Source organism: Elephas maximus, chromosome 25, assembly GCF_024166365.1.
Source record: "Elephas maximus indicus isolate mEleMax1 chromosome 25, mEleMax1 primary haplotype, whole genome shotgun sequence".
NCBI lineage: Eukaryota > Metazoa > Chordata > Mammalia > Proboscidea > Elephantidae > Elephas > Elephas maximus.
This window is the reverse complement of record NC_064843.1, coordinates 11,624,633-11,644,533: the sequence shown is the minus strand read 5'-3', so window position 1 is coordinate 11,644,533 and position 19,901 is coordinate 11,624,633. Positions and strand designations below refer to the sequence as shown.

Below are 19,901 nucleotides of genomic sequence, written 5' to 3'. Positions count from 1 at the left end.
GGCCCCTACCCACTAGATGCCAGTAGCACACCCTCCAAAAACATCTCCACATGTACCTTGGGGCAGCATCTGGCAAGTGGGGACACTGAACAGGTGGGGACACCGAACTGCAGTCACTCTTTCTTGAGTCCTTTCGTTGGCTGACACACACGTATCACAGCATCTCACTCTCACTAACTTCAAGGGGGGCACTTCAGTTGCCTCCCGGCCCATTCTGCAGATGAGAAGGCTAAGGCACAGAGTGGTTAAGTGGCCTGCTGTGTGTGTTGGCGGGGGCACAAACTGGGAGGGCAGAGCCAAGACTCCTGTCTTTAACCTTGAAGCCTTGGCTCCAGGCTCCTCAGCCAGCACCCTCCCCGTGCCCTCCACCAGCAGGGGGCACTGGCTCTGCTGTCCCTGGCTCAGGCCCTCCCTCAGTGGAGCTCCTGGGGGCTCTGCAACCCAGGTAAGGGACAGCTACCCCTCTGGCACCCCAGTTCTTGGGCTTCCTGGAGAAGCTGATGGGGTGCAACTGATGTAGGCAAGGGTCAGAGGGACCTGGGGGTGCAGGGGTGGTGGATGAGCAGGTGAAACAGGGACGCTGACCACTGGGAGCAGGGCGAGGCATTGAGAGCCAGGCCATGAACTCTGTCCTTTTGTGTCTTTTCTATAGAACACCACTTGGGTGGGTTAGGATCCACCTCCAGTATGAACCCATCACTGCTGAGTCGATTTCGACTCATAGAGACCCTATAGGACTGGGTAGAACTGCCTCATAGGGTTTCCAAGGCTGTAATCTTTACAGAAGCAGACTGCCACATCTTCCCATGGAGTGGCTGGTGGATTTGAACCGCTGAACTTTTGGTTAGCAGCCGAGGGCTTAACCACTGTACCACCAAGGCTTCTTGACTCCAGTATGACCGCACGTTAACTGATAACACTGTCAAAGACCCTATTTCCAAACAAGGTCACGTTCACAGCTACTGGGGGTTAGCACTTGAGTATACCTTTTTGGAAGGCACAGTTCAATCCACGACAGGGTCCACCAGTTTCTTTCTGAGAAAGGGATGTGGAAGGAGAGCCTGTGGGCTGGTGCACTGGAAAAGGTCCTTATCTGTCCTCTCACTTGAGCAGGGGGATGGCAAAGCTGGGGAAAAAGGCATTTTCCTGAAGAATTCTGAAGACATTGTCTTCCAACTGCCATGTTGACATTGAGCCACCCTGAGATTTTGATTCCAACAATTTTTTTTTTTTGGTAGGGAACCATTTTCATTTCATCTCCAAAGGCTTTTAGAGTCTCCTCATTAGCCTAGTTTTCCGAATCATAACAGATGCCTTGGTGGGGCTTTTGCATTCATTGCACCGAGTGCTAGGAGGACCTTCCCATCTAGAAACTCATGGGCTTCCATGCTGGGAATTCTTTGTGTGTGTGTGTCATTTGTTTGATAATTCATACCTTCCACTTTTTCCATGGGGTCCCTGAGTGGTGCAAATGGCTAAATGCTCGACTACTAGCTGAGAGTTGGCAGTTCAAAACCCACCCAGAAGTGTCTCAGAAGAAAGGCCTGGCAATCTGCTTCCAAAAGGTCATAGCCCTGAAAACCTTGTGGAAAAGTTGCACTCTGCACACATGGGGTCGCCATGAGCCAGGAACGACTTCATGGCCACTAACAACAACTACAGCTTTTTACATACTTTCTATTTATGAAACATAGGCCTTGCTCAATTGATCTTCTAATTTTCACCTCTCCTCCCCTCCTCCTTACTGCCCATTAAAAAATAAATCTTCACTATCTGGGAAATTTTTCTTAACTTTTTCTTCCAACTCTGCTATTGCTTTTTTAAAATTTCCAACTTTCATACTTATAATGCCAAGGAACTTGTCCTTGTTCTCCTGAACTTCCTTTTTCTGAGCAAACCATTCATGTTACCTGGGCACGATACCCACTCCTCCCTTGGAGACTGTTAATGACAGAGCTTGTGAAGTTTTCTTCTGTTCACTGCATTTTCTCTATTTCCTCCTTTTCTATGTTTGTTTACCTTTTGTCTGAACTTCTTATTGGAAGCTTTTCTCAGATGTCTGGTGAAAATACTTTTTTTTATGTGCTGTTGTTGTTCGGTGCCATCGATTCAGTTCCGACTCATAGCGCCCCTATGTACGACAGAGCAAAATATGGCCTGGTCCTACACCATCCTCATGATCGTTGTTATGCTTGAGCACATTGTTGCAGCCACTGTGTCAATCCATCTTACTGAGGATTTTCCTCTTTTTTGCTGACCCTCTACTTTACCAAGCATGATGTCCTTCTCCAGGGGGCTCATCCCTGCTGACATGTCCAAAGTATGTGAGATGTAGTCTCACCATCCTTGCTTTTAAGGAGCATGCTGGCTGTACTTCCTTCAAGACAGATTTGTTCATTCTTTTGGCAGTCCATAGTACATTCAATATTCTTCTCCAAACCATAATTCAGAGACATCAATTCTTCTTCCGTCTTCTTTATTCATTGTCCAGCTTTCCCATGCATATGAAGCTATTGAAAACACCATGGCTTGGGTCAGGCACACCTTAGTCTTCAAGGTGACATCTTTGTTTTTTAACACTTTAAAGACATCTTTTGCAGTAGATTTACCCCATGCAATGGGTCCTCTGATTTCTTGACTGCTGCTTCCATGGGTGTAGATTGTGGATCCAAGTAAAAGGAAATCCTTGACAACTTCAATCTTTTCTCCATTTATCATGATGTTGCTTATTGGTCCAGTTGTGAGGATTTTTGTTTTCTTTATGTTGAGCTGTAATCCATACTGAAGGCTGTGGTCTTTGATCTTCATCAGTAAGTGCTTCAAGTCTTCTTCAGTTTCAGCAAACAAAGTCATGTCATTTGCATAATGTCGGTTGTTAACGAGTCTTCCTCCAACTCTGAAGCCCCGTTCTTCTTCATATAGCCCGGCTTCTTGGATTATTTGCTCAGCATACAGATTGAATAAGTATGGTCAAAGGATACAACCCTGACATGCACTTTACCTGACTTTAAACCATGCAGTATCCCCTTTGTTCTGTTCGAATGACTGCCTCTTGATCTAAGTACAGGCTCCTCATGAGCACAATTAAGTGTTCTGGAATTCTCATTCTTTGAAATGTTATCCACGATTTGTTATGATCCACACAGTCGAATGCCTTTGCATAGTCACAGGTAAACATCTTTCTGATATTCTCTGCTTTCAGCCAGGATCCATCTGACATCAGCAATGATAGCCCTGGTTCTACATCCTCTTGTGAATCCAGCTTGAATTTCTGGTAGTTACCTGTCAATGGATGGTTGCAACCACTTTTGAATGATCTTTGGCAAAATTTTACTTGTGTGTGATATTAGTGATAAAAATACTGTTCAATAATTTCCACATTCTGTTGGATCACCTTTCTTTGGAATTGGCGCAAATATGGATCTCTTCCGGTTGGTTGGCCGGTAGCTACCTTCCAAATTTCTTGGCATAGACGAGTGAGCACTTCAGCACTGCATCCATTTGTTGAAGCACCTCAATTGGTATTCTGTCAATTCCTGGAGTCTTGATTTTCACCAACACCTTCAGTGCAACTTGGACCTCTTCCTTCAGTACCGTAGGTTCTTGATTACATGCTTCGTCCTGTAATCATTGAATGTCAACCAATTCTTCTTGGTACAGTACTCTGTGTATTCCTTCCATCTTCTTTTGATGTTTCCTGCATCATTTCATATTTACCCTTAGAATCCTTCAGTGTTGCAACTCAAGGCTTGAATTTTTTCTTCAGCTCTTTCAACTTGAGACATGTTCTTCCCTTTTGGTTTTCTATCTCCAGGTCTTTGCACATTTCATTATAATACTTTGCCTTCTCAAGCAGCTCTTTGAAATCTTCTGTTCGGCTCTTTGACTTCATCATTTCTTCCGTCCATTTTAGCTACTCTATGGTTCAAGAGCAAGTTACAAAGTCTCTTCTGACATTCATTTTGGTTTTTTCTCTTTTTTTTTCCCGTCTTTTTAAAGACCTGTTTCTTTCTTCATATATGACGTCCTTGATGTCACTCCATAACTCGTCTGGTCTTCAGTCATTAGTGTTCAATGTGTCAAATCTATTCTTGAGATGGTCTCTAAATCCAGGTGGGATATACTTGAGGTCGTACTTTGACTCTCACGGACTTGTAATTTTCTTCAACTTCGGCTTGAATTTGCAGATGAGCAATTGATGGTCTGCTCCACAGTCAGGCCCCAGTCTTGTTCTGACTGATGATATTGAACTCTTCCATAGATGTAGTCTATTTGATTCCTGTGTATTCCATCTGGTGAGGTCCATGTGTATAGTCACCGTTTATGTTGGTGAAAAAAGGTATTTGCAATGAAGAAGTTGTTGGTCTTGCAAAACTCTACCATGCGATTTCATCGTTTTTATTACCAAGGCCATATTTTCCAACAACCGATCCTTCTTTGTTTCCAACTTTTGCATTCCAAACACCAGTGATTATCAATGCATCCTGATTGCATGTTTGAGCAATTTCAGACTGCAAAAGTTGGTAAAAATCCTCAATTACTTCATCTTTGGCCTTAGTGGTTGGTGCGTAAATTTGAATAACAGTCGTATTAAATGGTCATTCTTGTAGCCATATGGATATTATTCTATCACTGACAGCATTGTACTTCAGAATAGATCTTGAAATGTTCTTTTTGATGATGAATGTGTCGCCATTCCTCTTCAATTTGACATTCTTGGCATAGTAGACCATATGATTGTCTTATTCAAAATGGCCAAGACCGGTTCATTTCAGCTCACTAATGCCTAGAATATCAATGTTTATGCATTGCATTTCATTTTTGAAATGCACACGGACAGAGTCTCTCAGAGAGATGGAGAGAAAGAGTCTTGGATCCAGCCATTCCTGAAATTAGTTATCCCTGGATTTTCCATTTACATGAGTAAATATATTCCCTCTGTTTAAGCCACAGTGAGCTAGGTTTCTGTCACTGCAGCCAAGTTGCTCCTGACTTCCTCCTAGATTCTTTTTGCTGCTCTAAGCCTCTGATCTTGGCTGGCTGCTAAGACCCCACAGTTGAGGAGTCCTGCCTGGGCTCATCTGAGAGGAAGAAAACACCTGAGATGAGAAAACAGAACTGTATTTGCAAGCAGGTTGTGGTGGTTTTGGAAAGCCATTTCCAAGTCATCGGGTGAATTTCTCCTCCCCCCACTCAACTCTGGAGGTTGCAAGTTCTGTTTGCACCTGTCCTGGGAGGGGCAGGTGGGTGGGTGAGCTGGTGAGAGTAAGGGCTGGGTGGGGGCAGTGTGTGGTGGTAGATGGGACTTAATTATTTTCTGCTCTTCACGGTAGCTAGTTCATTTCCTTCCTGAAGAGAGCAGCGTTGACCTTCACCTCCAGCCCCACCAACTGGCAGCAATGCCTTGTCAGTGTGTTTATGACAAATTAATTGTGCAGAGGGGGGAATCTCACTGCCAGGTGGATAGTGCTGCTGGGAACGGAGAGGACGCAGGTGGTGGATCAGCCGGCGTTCTGAGAGTCCATTTTTATCTCCTGGCTGATATGGGGCCTGTTAACCACAGACCTTGGGCAAACTCTGAGGTAAGCGAATGGTTTTCAGCTCACCACAGAGGAAAGGCAATCCCAGAAGCAGCAAACCAACCTTAAGTTCAACCCATCCTCATATCTGGTGGCTTGAGTTTGCAGACCAGACATCCCAGGAAGGAATGATCACCACGGTGTTTGAAATAAGTTTGCCCCCATTAAACAAAAGAAACAAAACTGTTGCCATCCAGTTGATTCCAACTCATGGCCATTCCTTGTGTTATAGTGTAGAACTGCTCCATGGGGTTTTCTTGGCTGTAATTTGGGAAAAAGGAGGCCGGGTGGTGCAGTGGTTAAGTGCTTGGCTGCTGACAGAAAGACTGGCTGTTCAAACCCACCAGTCACTTGGGGGGGGGGCGGGGGGAGATGTGACATCTACTTCCATAAAGATTACAGCCTTAGAAACCCTATTAGGCAGTTCTGCTGTGTCCTATAGGATTGCTATGAGTACAAATTGAATCGATGGCAATGGGCTTGGTATTTAATTTGGAAGAAAGTCTAGCACCTCCTGGAGAGCTTATCAGGGAGCTTGTAGGTGGTTTGAGTCCACCCAAAGTGCCTCAAAAGAAAGGCCTGGCAATCTACTTTTGAAAAACAAGCCATTGAAACCCCTGTGGAACCCAGTTCTACTCTGACACACACGGGGTCACCATGAGTCAGAGTCAACTCACTGGCAACTGGAACCCAGTTTGCGCTAGACTATTAATTTAAAAATTAGTGGTTCGAACCCACTCAGGTTAGACTGGGCACCTGAAGAGACTGCCTGTATGAGGTCAGTCTCAGCTGGGACCTGAAGGCCAAGCAGCAAGAGCTAAGGAAAGGGGGCAGGAGAGGCCAGAGGAACAAGCTGTAGTAGGGGAGCGGAAATCTGACTCGGCTGGTTTCAGCACCAAAGGTCTCCTAACGGACAAGTGCAGGGACAAAAGCACTTCAGGAATGTCTGCATTCAGGAGCTCAGTGTCCCTGCACTCTGCCTTTAAGAGGCACACCATATGTGCTGGCACCTGCTCTGAGACCCTCTCAGTCAAGCTGGGAGCGGATACGTGGGCTTGTTCAACGGCCTTCCCCACTGACCCCTTGCACTGAGTCAGCCTCACGGGCTGGGCCTTCACTGGCCCGCGTCAGAGGGGTCTGCCTGAGGTGTGCGCGTGCATGCGAGCGTGCCTGCGTTGAGGGTGTCAGGCCTGCCCCACCGTGTACCACCTGGCTGATCTCTGCTTTCCTGTATCCTCCTCCATCCTCTTTTCCATGTCTAAAAGCTATCTCCCATCACGCTCTGTCCCCAAGAGTCCCCCGTCCCCGGCCCGGCCATCGGTTTTCACTGGCAGTATCTCGGTGCCCACGCCTCTTTTGGGGAACTCGGCCTTTGCGAACCCGCGGCCCTGGCGGCCATGTTGAACATGTTGAACAATCCTGCTGATTGGCCAGGAGAGGTCACCTGACCTACAGGCGCCCAATGGCTTCCACGGGGCCTGGCGGAGGGATCTGTCGTCTTGAAGCTCAGCCGAGAGACTGAGGCTGAGTCGAGAAGGTTCTAGAAAGCCCAGATGGTCGCCAAGAGGTTGGATGGCCAGGATGGGTCTTGGGAAGCCAGGTCTTGAGTGAGGAGAGCGGGTGGCCAGGGTAGAAGGAGCCGTGAAGTGGGCCCACGGGGTGTGGGGACGCCAGGTGGACCACCCTCTCTCAGCACACGAGGGGCGCCAAGGTAGTCCTGTCTGCCCGTCCCTTGCCCGAGAAGACACCTGCCAGAGCCACTGCAACCCCAAATCCAGCCCCAAATGCTGATTCAGTGGACGCATCAGGAAGCAGAGGGGACAAAAAGGCGTTTATGGGACTGGGACCACACTGCCCAGAGTTCCAGCACTCGCCTCCTCCGGCTCTCCCACGAGTCCACACCGCTGGCGGCAGCTTGTCCTCATCCCACCTCCCACTAACTTCCCTCCTTGGGGGCTCTGTCGTCTGCAGGTGTGGCGTCCCCGCTTCCAAGAGTCAGGGCTTCCATCTTGGAGTTGAGCGTGGTGATGACGCCAGGGGTGGCCTGGCCGACGTCGCCCTGGAAATCGCTATCAGATCGCGCGGGACCAGCATCTGGGGGAAGGGAAGATGGCGAAGGGACGTTGGAGCCATCAGACCTATGTTAACTGGGGTTGAAGCCGCGTGTCCCCACCCACGGGCTCGCCAGATGGCCCGACCAAGTATCCCCTGCCCTGGACCATCGCAGGCGCTCCTGTTCCCGTCCCCCCCCCCGCCCCGCCCCCTTTGGCCTGTCACCACAGTGTCTTAATCGCCCCGCCTCACGGGCTCTGTGAGGTGGGGCGGATGGTCTGTCCCCCGCTGCGGCCCCGCTCATCATATCCCTGTTGGCCCCAGGCCGTGATTCTGAGCATGTCAACTTTACTCCCTCCTCATGGCCTTTGACTTACCTCTCTCAGGTGAGTTCCGGTCAGGCCGGCGCCCCTGCTGGTTCCCACGCCCACGCCCGTCAGTCCCTTCAGGCTGACCCCGCTGGTCCCCACACCCACGCTGTCGGTCTCTCACTTCCAGGTGCACCCCGCTGGTCCCCACGCCCACACATCAGCCTCTCACCTGCTGTCTCTTGTCTGTGTGTGCTACCTGCCAGATACCCACCCCACGCCCGCTGGGCCATGAGCCTCCTCTGTGCCCCTGCAGCCCCTTCTCCCCCTCCTCAGGCAGGTGGCACTGCCTGGCTGGGCAGCCAGCTGGAGCAGCCCATGGGCCAGGTGCTGAGGCCAGTAAGGAATTCTGCTAGGATTTTCTCCTTTTTGTCCTGCCCTCCCCGGGCTCTAGCTTCCCTTGGCTACCCAGCCACGACTGTGTCTCCCACAGCCCCCACAGCTCAGAGCAGAAGTGCTGGTGGGCTTCATAAGGGGGGGTATTGCTGGCCATCTGGACCCTCTTGTTCCTCTCCTTGCTGTGAGGAGCTTGAGCCCACGGTCAGGGGTGGAGCCCTAGGGATGGCTGAGCACGAGGTAGAAGGAACAGGGATCTGTGAATGACGTCAGTGGCAGCCCCCTCACGTGGACCTGAGAGAGGACTGAGTGTCAAGCAGGCAGGACCACACGTTTGGGGTCTCTGCTGCAGCAGGCTGGCCTGATCCCGGAGAGACAGTCTCATGGGCTGTGGATCCCCTCTCTGGAGGCCTAAAAGGATGATGAGGACTATGACGACAGTCACAATAGCTCCCACTGCTTGAACGTACCAGGCATGGGGCTGAGCACTGGGGTGCTTATCCACCCCCCGCAACTGTAGGAGGTACAGGCTGTTGTCATCCTCACTTTACAGATGAGGGCTTGGAGGCTCAGAGAGCTAAGTGACTCGGGGTGGGTCCCTTGGCTAGAAAGATTTGGCCACGGACAGTCTGACTCCAGAGCTCCTGCTGTCTACCGTCACCCCATGCTGTTACCCAGACTCCAGGAAAGAGGAGTCTAGTGAATGAGTGTTGAATGAATGAATGAGAGCGAGAGAGAACATGCAGGGGTCCACTGTGGCCCTGGGCTTACCTTCATTCTCCCTCAGCTCCCCAAGGTCCTTCTTGTTTCCTTCCAGACCAGCTGACCCGTCCGTCATTTTTGTTACTTTTGCTGACAGTGGTGTCCTCGCACGCTTCATGTGGACTTTCTGGGGCTCGTCCCCCTCTGACTGAGGTCCTGGTTTGGGCATCTGCTGTTTAAATGAGGCCTCTGCGCTAGGGGTGGCAGAAACTGTGGATCGGCCAAAGAGACAGATGCCAGGGCAGGGGTGAGCTGGGCAGTGACCCTGGAGTCCGACCCTCACCTGGCTCACGAGCCCTCGTGGTGGACCCTCCCCTTGAACATCCTCCCTGCAGCCCATGCTGTACTTGGCCCACAACCCAGGGAGTCACTGCCACATTGCCCAGCCCCTGCCCATACCATTGCTCTCCTGGGATGCCCCCTCTCTGCCCCTGGTAGGCCAGCCTTGGCCTCACCTTGCCCTACCCCTCAGACTGGTGTCCCTCCCCCTCCCAGCAACTGCCCTCCTGAGGGTCACCACCACCCTGCCAGCTCCACCTCTGATGGTGTCTCCCCACCTCTGGAGGCTTCTCCTGGCATGCCTGGCTTTCCTTCTCCTCCTGGGTGTTCCCCTGCAGGCCTCTTTGCTGTTTCTCTCCCTCAGCCCATGTCTGGATTCCCAGGGCAGCAGAGGACTGAGACCCCGTGGTCACTGAGTGGCCACAGTGCTTAGAGGGCACCAGGTCCCTTTATTGGCTCCTGTCCTCTCTGCTCCTTGGAAGCATTCTTCCCAACTGCAGCTGCCTCCCCACCCCTGCTTCTCCAGGGAGACCAGGCCCATTTTACAGATGAGGAAACTGAGGTCCTGAGGTGGGTCACGGAGGATGGGAACCCAGAGTGCAGGCTCCAGAAGCCCTGCCTGTTGTACTCTGTGGTATGGTCTCCTGGTGGAAGGACAGGAATTTCCCATCATGTCTCTCCCCCTACCAGAGACTCTGGTTCAAGACCCTTCAGGGGAGGGGGATTGGGGTGTGGGTGAGGCCGGTTACCTGGGGGGCTTCTTGTGGGGGTATAGACAGGGCTTTCGTCCAGGGTGCCGTGGAGGCTCATCTTGTTGTGGTGTCCTAGCTGCACCTGTTTGCAGTGCAGCATATAGATGTCCCGCGATCCCCAGGCACTGGCCGGGGCCTCCTGCATTGAGGGATCACCTGGCGCCGTTGGAGGTGGTTGGGGAGGTGCCGTGGAGCCTGGCAGGGAGGCAGCAGCATGGTCTTCCTGGAGGGAACTCCAGATGTCCCTGCTCCCCACACACAAAGTCCTGCCAGATGGGAGAGGCTGGGCTCTGAATTCTCCCTAGACCCCATCAGACTGGGAGCCACCAAACAGAGCTTGGAACTGGCTCGTTTAGGTTTGAACCTTTGCTGAGAATTTGCATTTCTGACAGGTTCCGAGGAAGTTGTACGAAAGAATCACCTGGAGATCTTGTTTAAAATGTAGATTCCGATTCAGTATGTCTGGGGTAGACATGCAAGCTCTCAGCTGGGAACTTGTTAGAAATGCAATTTCTCAGCAGCGGTTCCAACCTGAATGAACCCGTTCAAGGGCTGCAAAGTCAGACTCCAGTCTGGAGGGGACGGGGCAGAGCTGAACAGTTAGGGAATGAGTGTCACTGGAGCACTGGCAAGCCCTAAAGGTGGGGGCCTAGTTCTGCTGCAGTGTTTAGTCTCCTGACCTCATCGAGGGGAAAGTCTCCTTCTGCGGTGAGCTAGGTGTCGTTAACGCCTCCAGACGAGTGCTCAGAGCCGCTGAGAGGCAGAGCTATGACCTTGTTTTGTTTTCCTGGCATGGGCTTCATGGTTTTCAATTTAAGGTAATGATATGAAATTTTAATTTAAGATATATTTGAGTAAAATAAGATGAAGCATTTAAAAACATTACTCAATAATCAGACATGGGCGTGGTCAAAATCAGGAACGTGGTACACAAAGGACCAACATTTGGAAAACATTGACCGAGATTCTAGAACAAAGTCTTTCAGAGTTGGGGAAACTGAGGCCCAGTGTGGGGAAGGGCTCCTCTGACCCTCATCGCAAGGCTGGACAGATGGATGGCCCTGTGCCCTCCAGCCACAGTGCCTGGTACAGAGGAGGCACTCAATCTCCAGGACTGTGTTTCATCAAAACGAGGATGCTACTTCAGGTGAGATGCATCCCTATTTACAAGATGTTAAAACGTGAAAAACAAAATGTGTGTCTCAGAACAAATAAAATACGGTAGTCTGTGACATTCGGCTGGGAGAACGAATTGAGTTCCATTTGTCATGGGAAAAATATAAGGTCCCATTGAAAATGAGGCAAAAGGTATTGGAGTGGAGAGAAAGCTGGAGAGGTTTGATCTAAGTACAAAGAAGGACTTGCCCTTCCTCTGGATGACAAGTCCAGGACCAAGCCATGAAAGTGGTCCTTGGAAATCTGAAAGCCACCCTTTCTCTTTGGAGAGTTAAACCTACACCACAGCCCATTACCCCTCAGGGGGTGCAGGTGCCCTTCCAGGTCCCCTCTCCTGAGTGTAGAGGGCTTACCTCTCTCCTCAGAGGCTGTGGGTTCCTGCATGATGTTAGTGTGTCCGATCTGGATGCCCTTAGAGTTATTAATGGAAATGTGGCAGCTGGATCCGGTCTGGACGATCATGTTGACTGTACTTTGCTGGTAAATATTTTCAAAGGACTGATTTTTCCTTCCAGAATCTTCTGCAAAACAGTATTTCACTCAGCCCCTGAGGTCACCTTTTAGCTAAATAACAGACTGTTTCACAAAATAAAGGTTATCACCTGTGAGTCCTGTGTTCCTTTAAGAAAAATCATCTATACGAGACCAAACGGTCAACAATTAAACAAAGATGAGAATGTAAGGGGGCAGGGTGACTAGATGAATGGAAACGGAACAACCAGAATGGAAACATGGGGACTGGTCACGCATCGTGAAGAACATAACCAATGTCACTGAACAATTTGTCTAGAAACTGTTGAATGAGAACTTAACTGCTGTGTAAACTGTCACCAAAAACACAAAATCAGAATTAATGATATTTCATGCTATCCATTTGCCTTTTTTTTAGGGAACAGAGGTTACAAATACTAGTTGGCAGCACCCCCATCTCCTGGGGAGCTTGTTAAAACACAGATTCCCAGGCCCCCACTCTGGGGTTCTGAGTCAGTCGGTCTAAGGTAGACCAGAAACCAGCATGGTTCACAAATGCAGCCGCTTATCAGCACTGTTTGGGAATTGCCAAGACAAGCCACCCTTTCTATGTGCCCTGCCACCCCCATGGCCAGGCCACCCATCATACTGCTGGCCGGGAGAACTGCAGGAGCCTCAAGCCACTGCCCCCATCCACCGTCCCCGCCACCCAGGCATGCACAGCCCTGACCACTGAGCTCCAAGGCCCCTTCTCCCTTCAGCAGTGGCTGCAAGATAGCTGTCTGGGGGCCATGTCTGGCCACTGATATATTTAGTTTGCACGGCATTTTTAAGGGTTCGAGTTCATCACCAATGTTTAAAATCTGACTGCCGTTCCTTCCTTGAAACAGTCTTAGGATGCTGAGACCCCTTGGGGATCCATGAATGGGAGGGGTCAGCCCCACATGGGCAGGGGGCACCTGCTGGGCTTTGCCAACTCCGTAGGGCTGTAATGGGATCTTCCTGGGACCCTTCCTCTACAAATCAGTATTTAAAAGTACGTTATAACGGTATTACTGCAAAGATGAATATAATCCAGGCTGGATACATTATTAAAAAAATTAGATAGGCATTATTACTATAACATTAATTTTTATCTTCTGATTTTAAAGGAAATTAAAATGTTTTTGTGGACCTCTAAAAGTACTGTGTCTGAGAGAAGTGGGCTGTGGGACTCTGCCCTCTGAGTCCCTGAGCCCAGCCTTGCCTTCTGTTCCGGCAACTTAAAAACCCCACGTTGGGCAAAGCACTCTATGAGACCTGCCACCAAACTCACACTGACCTCCTGCACCCCAGGTGATGAAGTTGGGAATGGGCCCTCCCCTCCCCACCTCTCTGCTTCTACAACTGTAGGCTTCAGGCCACGCCTCCAGGAAGCCCTCCCTGGTTGCTGCCCCCAGCACGCCTGCCCTCCTGGAACCTGCTGGAACTGCTGGGGCATGTCTAACAAGACAGAGTAGACAGCAAAGACCCTGGAGGGTAGTGGTTTCCTCCACAGCTCAGATCCCCTGCCCTGGTCCAAGTGCAGGCAGCAGGTGAGGGCTCACCTGGTCGATAAATCGCCCATGTCTTTGAGTTCTGGTCAAGACTTAGGAGGTGCTTACTCCTCATTGCATACAAGTCTGGGTTGACATCTTTCGCAGTCTTCATTCCCAGGGCCTGGGCGATGTTCAGGGCGCCCCGGGGCCCATCCGCTGCCAGCAGTCTGTAAATTGCTTCCTCTGGAAGGCAGCAGGCCGGTGGTTAGGAGGGCCCCCGGGGTCTGGGTCAGCTCCAGCACCCACTGGCTCTGTAACCTTGAGCGAGTGATCTGCCCCTCTGTGACCAGTCTCCCCAACTGTAAAATGGGCATCATAACTGCACCATAGAGGTGGTTCTGAAAATCCATGTGTGATGGACACAAAGTGCTTTGCACAGTGCCTAGCACATGGCAGGTGCACAGGTGATGTTAACTGTTGATCCAGGAGTCGTCCCTGGGTGGCGCAAATGGATAACGCACTCAGCCGCTAACTGAAAGGTTGGAGGTTCGAGTCCACCCAGAGGTGCCTCGGAAGGAAGGCCTGGCGATCTACTTTCAAAAAATTAGCACTGAAAACTCTGTGGAGCACAGTTCTACCCTGACATACATGGAGTTGCCAGGAATTGGGGTCGATCAAAGAAATAACTATTGATCAAAGACATAATTCCTTGGCCATTTAAATTCTTCATTGTGAAGTCTGAGCCTGGCCTCTGAACGCTGTGAGGACCTAGTGGCCGTGGGACATGGCCCTGATCCATCCTAACATCTCAAGTGACCCGGAGGGCTTGGGGGAAACAGGCCAGGTGCTGAGAGGAAAAGAAGATGCTTACCCCGCTCACTGAGTGGGGACCCCAGGCTCCGGGGAATGTTGGCTGCGGTTTGCAGGGGTTTCTGGGCTGGAGAAAGAAAGATGGGTCAGGCGGCTCAGCTTCCTTTTCTGTAGATGAGGGAGTTTTTTCCTAGGGGAGAGTTATTTTCTGTGAAGTAGAACAGAACAGAAGAATAGTTCCCTCCCAGGGTTGCAGAGAGAATCAAGTCAAATGACCACGAACCCCTGGGCAGAGCCTCCTGCATTGTAAGCACTCGATAACATCAGCTCTTTTTGCTTTTGGCCCTCAAACTAGAAAAAAAGGTGTGGGGGTGGGGGTCTAGAGTGATATCGGAGGCCTGGGGGTGCAGTGGTTAAGAGCTCAGCTCCTAATCAAAAGGTTAGCAGTTTGAATCCACCAGGCACTCCTTCGAAACCCTGTGGGGCACTTCTCCTCCGTCCTATGGGTCACTGTGAGTTGGAATGGACTCAGTGGCAACGGGTTTTTTTTTTTTTTTTTTTAGAGTGATAGTAAGAAGCCCTGGAGGTGTAGTGGTTAAGTGCTCGGCTGCTAACTGAAAGGTGGGCTGTTCGAACGACCAGCCACTCCACACGAGAAAGATGTGGCAGTCTGTTTCCGTAAAAGATTGCAGCCTTGGACACCCTGTGGTCTCTATGAGTAGGTCACTATGAATAGGAATAGACTCGACGGCAGTGGGTTTTTAGGGTATTACTTTGTTCTATTACTGTTAGCTTTATTACTATCATTATTATATTCCATAGAAGTCCCTGGGTGGTGTGAATTGAATGGTTAAGTGCTCAACTACTAGCCAAAAGTTTGGCTCTTTGGACCCACCCAGACGCACCCCGGAAGAAAGGCCTGACAATCTGCTTCCAAAAGGTCACAGCCTTGAAAACCCCATGGAGCAGTTCTACTCTGCACACGTGAGGTCGCCATGAGTCAGAATCACCTCAACGGCAACACAATTTTCTGTCACTATTATCAACGTTTTGCCAGCACTGGGCTGCGCACTGTGTGTAACCCTCTCGGCAACCCTGTGAAGCAGCCTTGGCCAGGAAATGAAATCAAGGCTCAGCGAGGGAACAATGGGAGTGTGGCAGAGCCCAGCGTGAAGCCAGGTCTGTGGGCCGGAATCTGGGCTTTTCTGTTGCCTGATGGCTTGTGCTGAGTCCTACCCGCCTCCTCCGATGGCCGGTTACCACGGCTGGGCCCTGCCTCGGCCAGCTCTGAGGGAATCACAGCTCCAGTTCCATCCCCAGGCAAGCACCAGGTGGCGGGGCCTGTGAGGGTGACTGTCGACACAGCCTTCATTCGGTAGAGGACTTGGTTGAGCTCCTTCTTGGACACTTGGCATTTCCTCACCAGCTGGACAGTCTTCACGGGGGAGGCAGCCTCCCGCAGCACCTGCAGAATTTTTTGCTCCAGGTCGCCTAGGCGAGAAGGAAGAGGGGCAGAGATGATGTGAGTGCCCCCACCACCGAGCCCCTTCAAACAGGGCCCAGGGAGAGGCCGGGGGCAGAGGCCTGGCAGGCACCCAGCATAGCAGCAGGGACAGCCCCTTCTGCTCAGTGAGAGACACCTACCATAAAAACCAAACCCATTGCTGTTGAGTCGATTCCGACTCATAGCCACCCTCTAGGACAGAGTAGAACTGCCCCATAGAGTTTCCAAGGAGCCCCTGGTGGATTCAAACTGCTGACATTTTGGTTAGCAGCCATAGCTCTTAACCACTACACCACCAGGGTTTCTGAGAGATGCACAGGGCAGACCAGAAACAGCTGTGACTGACAGCTGAGTGGCTGGAGGAGGCATCCAGAGGAGAGGCAGGGCCTTGATGGGGGAGGAATGGGCTGTAAAGCAGGAGGGGGAGAGTGAAGGAAAGTCAGTTCCTGAGGACGTGGCATCTGTGTTCTCTGGTCCCCATCACTGTCCTCCCTGCAGAAGGAAGCCGCCCCTCCTTGGAGCCTTATGAAGTAGGAAGTAGCCCTACGGTTAACCTCCATCTCAGCCAGAATCCTGATAGACATTCAGAAATAAATCTTTCCCCTGAGGCCCAGGAGACCCTACTCCTGGGTCTCTCTCAGATCTCAGCAGCCTGAGCATGAATCTGGATCCTTCTGCACCTACAAGGTCCTGGTCTCCACCTCCCTGACTTCCCTCCAGGTGTCAGCCCCACTTGCCCCTGGGTCTTTCTACATGTTCCTCGGCCAGGGACACTCAGCCCTCTCTTCCCTGTCCAATGACTGGACCTCCAGCTCTCGCTGACACTGTCTTCTTGGGAAGCTCAGCACAGGTGGGTGCTCTTTGTGTGTGGATCCCCTGAGAATGTCCCCAAGGATCCCCTACTGTAATCCCCTGAGGCATCTGGCCTGTTTCCTGTGGCACCTCCATCTTAGCACAGTGCTGGACACATAGTAGGTGCTCACGAAATGGCAGTGAGCAGGTGAGTGAGTGAGTGAACGAGTGGGTGAGTGGGTGGGTGAGTGAGTGAGTGGGTGGGTGGGTGGGTCAGTCAGTGTGTGAGTGAGTGGTTGGTGAGTAAGTGGGTGACTGAGTGGGTGTGTCTCTACCAGGACAGTTGTCCTGGTTGGTGAGTGAGTGGATGAGTCAGTGGGTGAGTGGGTGGGTGAGTGGGTGGGTGAGTGAGTGGGTGAGTGAGTGGGTGGGTGAGTGAGTGGGTGAGTAAGTGGGTAAGTGGGTGACTAAGTGAGTAGGTGTGTCTCTACCAGGACAGTTGTTCTGGTCGGTGAGTGAGTGGATGAGTCAGTGGGTGAGTGGGTGAGTGAGTGAGTGGGTGGGTGGGTGAGTGAGTGGGTGGGTGGGTGGGTCAGTCAGTGTGTGAGTGAGTGGTTGGTGAGTAAGTGGGTGACTGAGTGGGTGTGTCTCTACCAGGACAGTTGTCCTGGTTGGTGAGTGAGTGGATGAGTCACTGGGTGAGTGGGTGGGTGAGTGGGTGGGTGAGTGAGTGGGTGAGTGAGTGAGTGGGTGGGCGAGTGAGTGGGTGAGTAAGTGGGTAAGTGGGTGACTAAGTGAGTAGGTGTGTCTCTACCAGGACAGTTGTTCTGGTTGGTGAGTGAGTGGATGAGTCAGTGGGTGAGTGGGTGAGTGAGTGAGTGAGTGGGTGGGTGGGTGAGTGAGTGAGTGGGTGGGTGAGTAAGTGGGTAAGTGGGTGATTGAGTGGGTGTGTCTCTACCAGGACAGTTGTCTGCCCAGCTGACCCAGGGCAGGGTGTGGGTGACTCACCATGGACCAGCTGACAAGGCCTCAGTTCTCCTGCCCTGACTTTAAGGAGCCCTAGGCAGCCCACCCCATCACCCCTGCTCCTCCCCAGGGGAGGATCTCAAACGTCAAAACTGGCTGCTCTGCAGAAAGCCAGACCCAGAGGATTAAGTTGGGTAGAGGTGGTACAGGCACGCCCTGGAGCCACCAGCTGGGGAGAGCCCACAGTGGGTGGAGGCCTTCCTGTCATCAGGAAGTACCTCACCCCCAAAATCCCCAAGGGAGGCTCACAGTAGGCCCTTTCTGGGGCAGTGGCCCACCCCTTTCGATCTAGGTTTTTCTTTCCTAATGGGACGCTCCTTTAGGTGTCTTGGCTCCCTCGGGCAGGGCTCAGTGGGGGAGGGGATAAATGGAGCTCCCCTTGTGATCAGGGAAAGAGCAAGTACAGACCTGGGAGTGCTGCCCCTTCATGCAAAGTGACACCCCCAGTGGGAAGTGACACCTCTCCAGCTGGCTGCACACCTGCTCTTTGGCTGGTTTGGAGGAGTTTTGGTTCTCGCAACGCCTGCTCAGGAGGTTGGCTCCACTTCACCTCTCCCTTTGTCTCCTCCTAACTTCCCCGACACCAAAGGAGAGGTGGACCCTGAGAGTCAGTGAAACCAGAGCCCTAGGGCTGGCTGGCTCAGGCTCCTGTGTGCCCAGCTGATATGCCTGAAAACGGATGTTGTAAAAGGGACCGAGTGTAAGCGACCAGTTGTAATGGAACGGAAATCAGCCAGAGGAGAAAAAAAGTGAGAAAAGCCTTTACCAAGTGCCCTTGCCTGTACCTGCAGGGGCCCCACACTCTGCCGGCCCCCTCCCCAGCACACCCTCTTCTCCTTCAGACCCTGTAATGGGTGCTTTCCCAGGGTTCAGCCACTTATTAGCTGTGTAACCACTCAGTGCCTCAGTTTTCCCCATCTGTGAAATGGGAATAATAACAGTGCCTACTTCAGTGAAGCGGTTCCACTCTGTCCTATCGGGTCGCTATGAGTCGGAATTGACTCCACGGCAGTGGGTACTTCAATGATTGTCGTAAGGATTCAACGAGACAAGAACTTGAAGCACCTCCAGGCACAGACCACGGGGCTTAGTGAGTGCCTGAGCCCAGGATTCAGGCACCATTAGCCTTTGCGGTTCTTCCAGGAGGAAAATGTTATCTGAGGCAAGAAGGAAACGGGGGAGGGGGGGACACACTCACATACACATCTTATCAAAGCAATGCCCTTGCCTCTCAAAATGAGTATAAAGAACAGTTTCCAAGCCCAGCTCCCACACTCGCCAGCTGTGCTAGCCCCAAGAGAGTCCCTTTGGCTGTGTCATCTGTAAAGCGCCGCTGCAGGCTGTGTTGCCAAGATGCAGGCAGGTGTGCTGTGAGGTGTCTAGCACATAGTCAGCTCTCTAAACAGACTCTCCTTCTTCCTATTACAGGTGTTGTTTAGGATACTGTTGTCATCACCGCTGTCATCTGGGCCAAGGAAAGGAGCCAGAAAGAGAAGCTCATATCCCACCCTGACCCCCAGGCTTCTTTGGAAGGAAGAAGTAACTACCTTTTTCGCCTGGGTCAGCAGGGGTCTCGGCCATACTGAACGGTGGCCCCGGGCTCTTGGTCTGGTGAGTCCTTTCGTGGGTGAGTCCGGTGCTTCCTGTGGTTCTTCACTCATAAGAGAAGTCAATTCTAGCTGGCGGATGTCAGCTGCTCACATCTCGGAAACAGGCCTAGCCTGTCTGGTTTCCTGCCAGCCAAACCTGATGAATTTTCTACAGAAACAGAAAGTGAAGCTTCTCCTTGTGGATTTTGAAAGAAACGAAATTGAAACCGAAGATTGATAGGCGGGACGGGGTGGGGAGGATGGGCTTGGCATGACCACAACAGCCCAGGGAGCTCCCGCACCATGCCCAACCCCAAAGCACAGAGGAGACGTTCGTGTGCCTATCAAAGTGACAGCTCTTTTCAGTGAGCACCTACTGGGCACTCCCAGCCTTGTGTGCCCCTCTACCTGGGCCGGTATTGTCTTCTTTCCTTGGAGGGGAAGCTGAGGCTGGGCCAGCAAGGTCTCAGCACAGGCAAAGGCAGCCTTACCTGCTACTGCCATGTGTTCCCTGGTCTGTAAAATCCAGACGTCTCGGGTGAACCACTCTCAGCTCACAGACCACATCAGCTTCCCAACCTCACGCTAGAACCTGCTGAATAATGTCAGCATAACAGATTAGAAAACACCTTCCTGTGGTCACTTCACAAATATCCCCTGAGGTTAACATCTGGGGGAGGGGGTACTCGGTGGAGCCTGGAGCCAGGATGCTTGGGTTCAAACCCAGCGCCACCATCTACTGGGTGTGTGACCTGGGGCACGTTACTTAACCTCTCTGTGCCTCAGTTTCCTTGCCTGTAAAGTGAAGTTAATACAAGTACCTGCCTCACATTGAATTGTAAATGTGGAAGTTGTTGTGTTTGTAGATGCTATACTCTGTGTATTTTC

The 19,901-nt window shown here is 51.5% G+C and overlaps 1 protein-coding gene across 5 annotated transcripts; it reads right to left on the bottom strand.

The window, feature by feature from the left end:
* Nucleotides 1-7,392: 7,392 nt before the first annotated feature.
* ZBP1 (Z-DNA binding protein 1) lies at nucleotides 7,393-19,178 on the bottom strand. Of its 5 annotated transcripts, XM_049869708.1 has the most exons (10): nucleotides 18,972-19,178; nucleotides 18,373-18,581; nucleotides 17,905-18,093; nucleotides 15,339-15,593; nucleotides 14,164-14,229; nucleotides 13,362-13,535; nucleotides 11,658-11,825; nucleotides 10,126-10,323; nucleotides 9,107-9,307; nucleotides 7,393-7,673 (listed from the first exon to the last, which is right to left on the bottom strand). In XM_049869708.1, the coding sequence occupies exons 4-10, from the start codon at nucleotides 15,472-15,474 to the stop codon at nucleotides 7,516-7,518; spliced, it is 1,101 nt and encodes a 366-aa protein (XP_049725665.1). In that variant the 5' UTR covers nucleotides 15,475-15,593; nucleotides 17,905-18,093; nucleotides 18,373-18,581; nucleotides 18,972-19,178; the 3' UTR covers nucleotides 7,393-7,515. The 5 variants fall into 5 exon arrangements, with proteins under 5 accessions (XP_049725665.1, XP_049725667.1, XP_049725666.1 ...); XM_049869710.1 differs by lacking the exon at nucleotides 17,905-18,093; XM_049869709.1 differs by lacking the exon at nucleotides 18,373-18,581.
* Nucleotides 19,179-19,901: the final 723 nt, after the last annotated feature.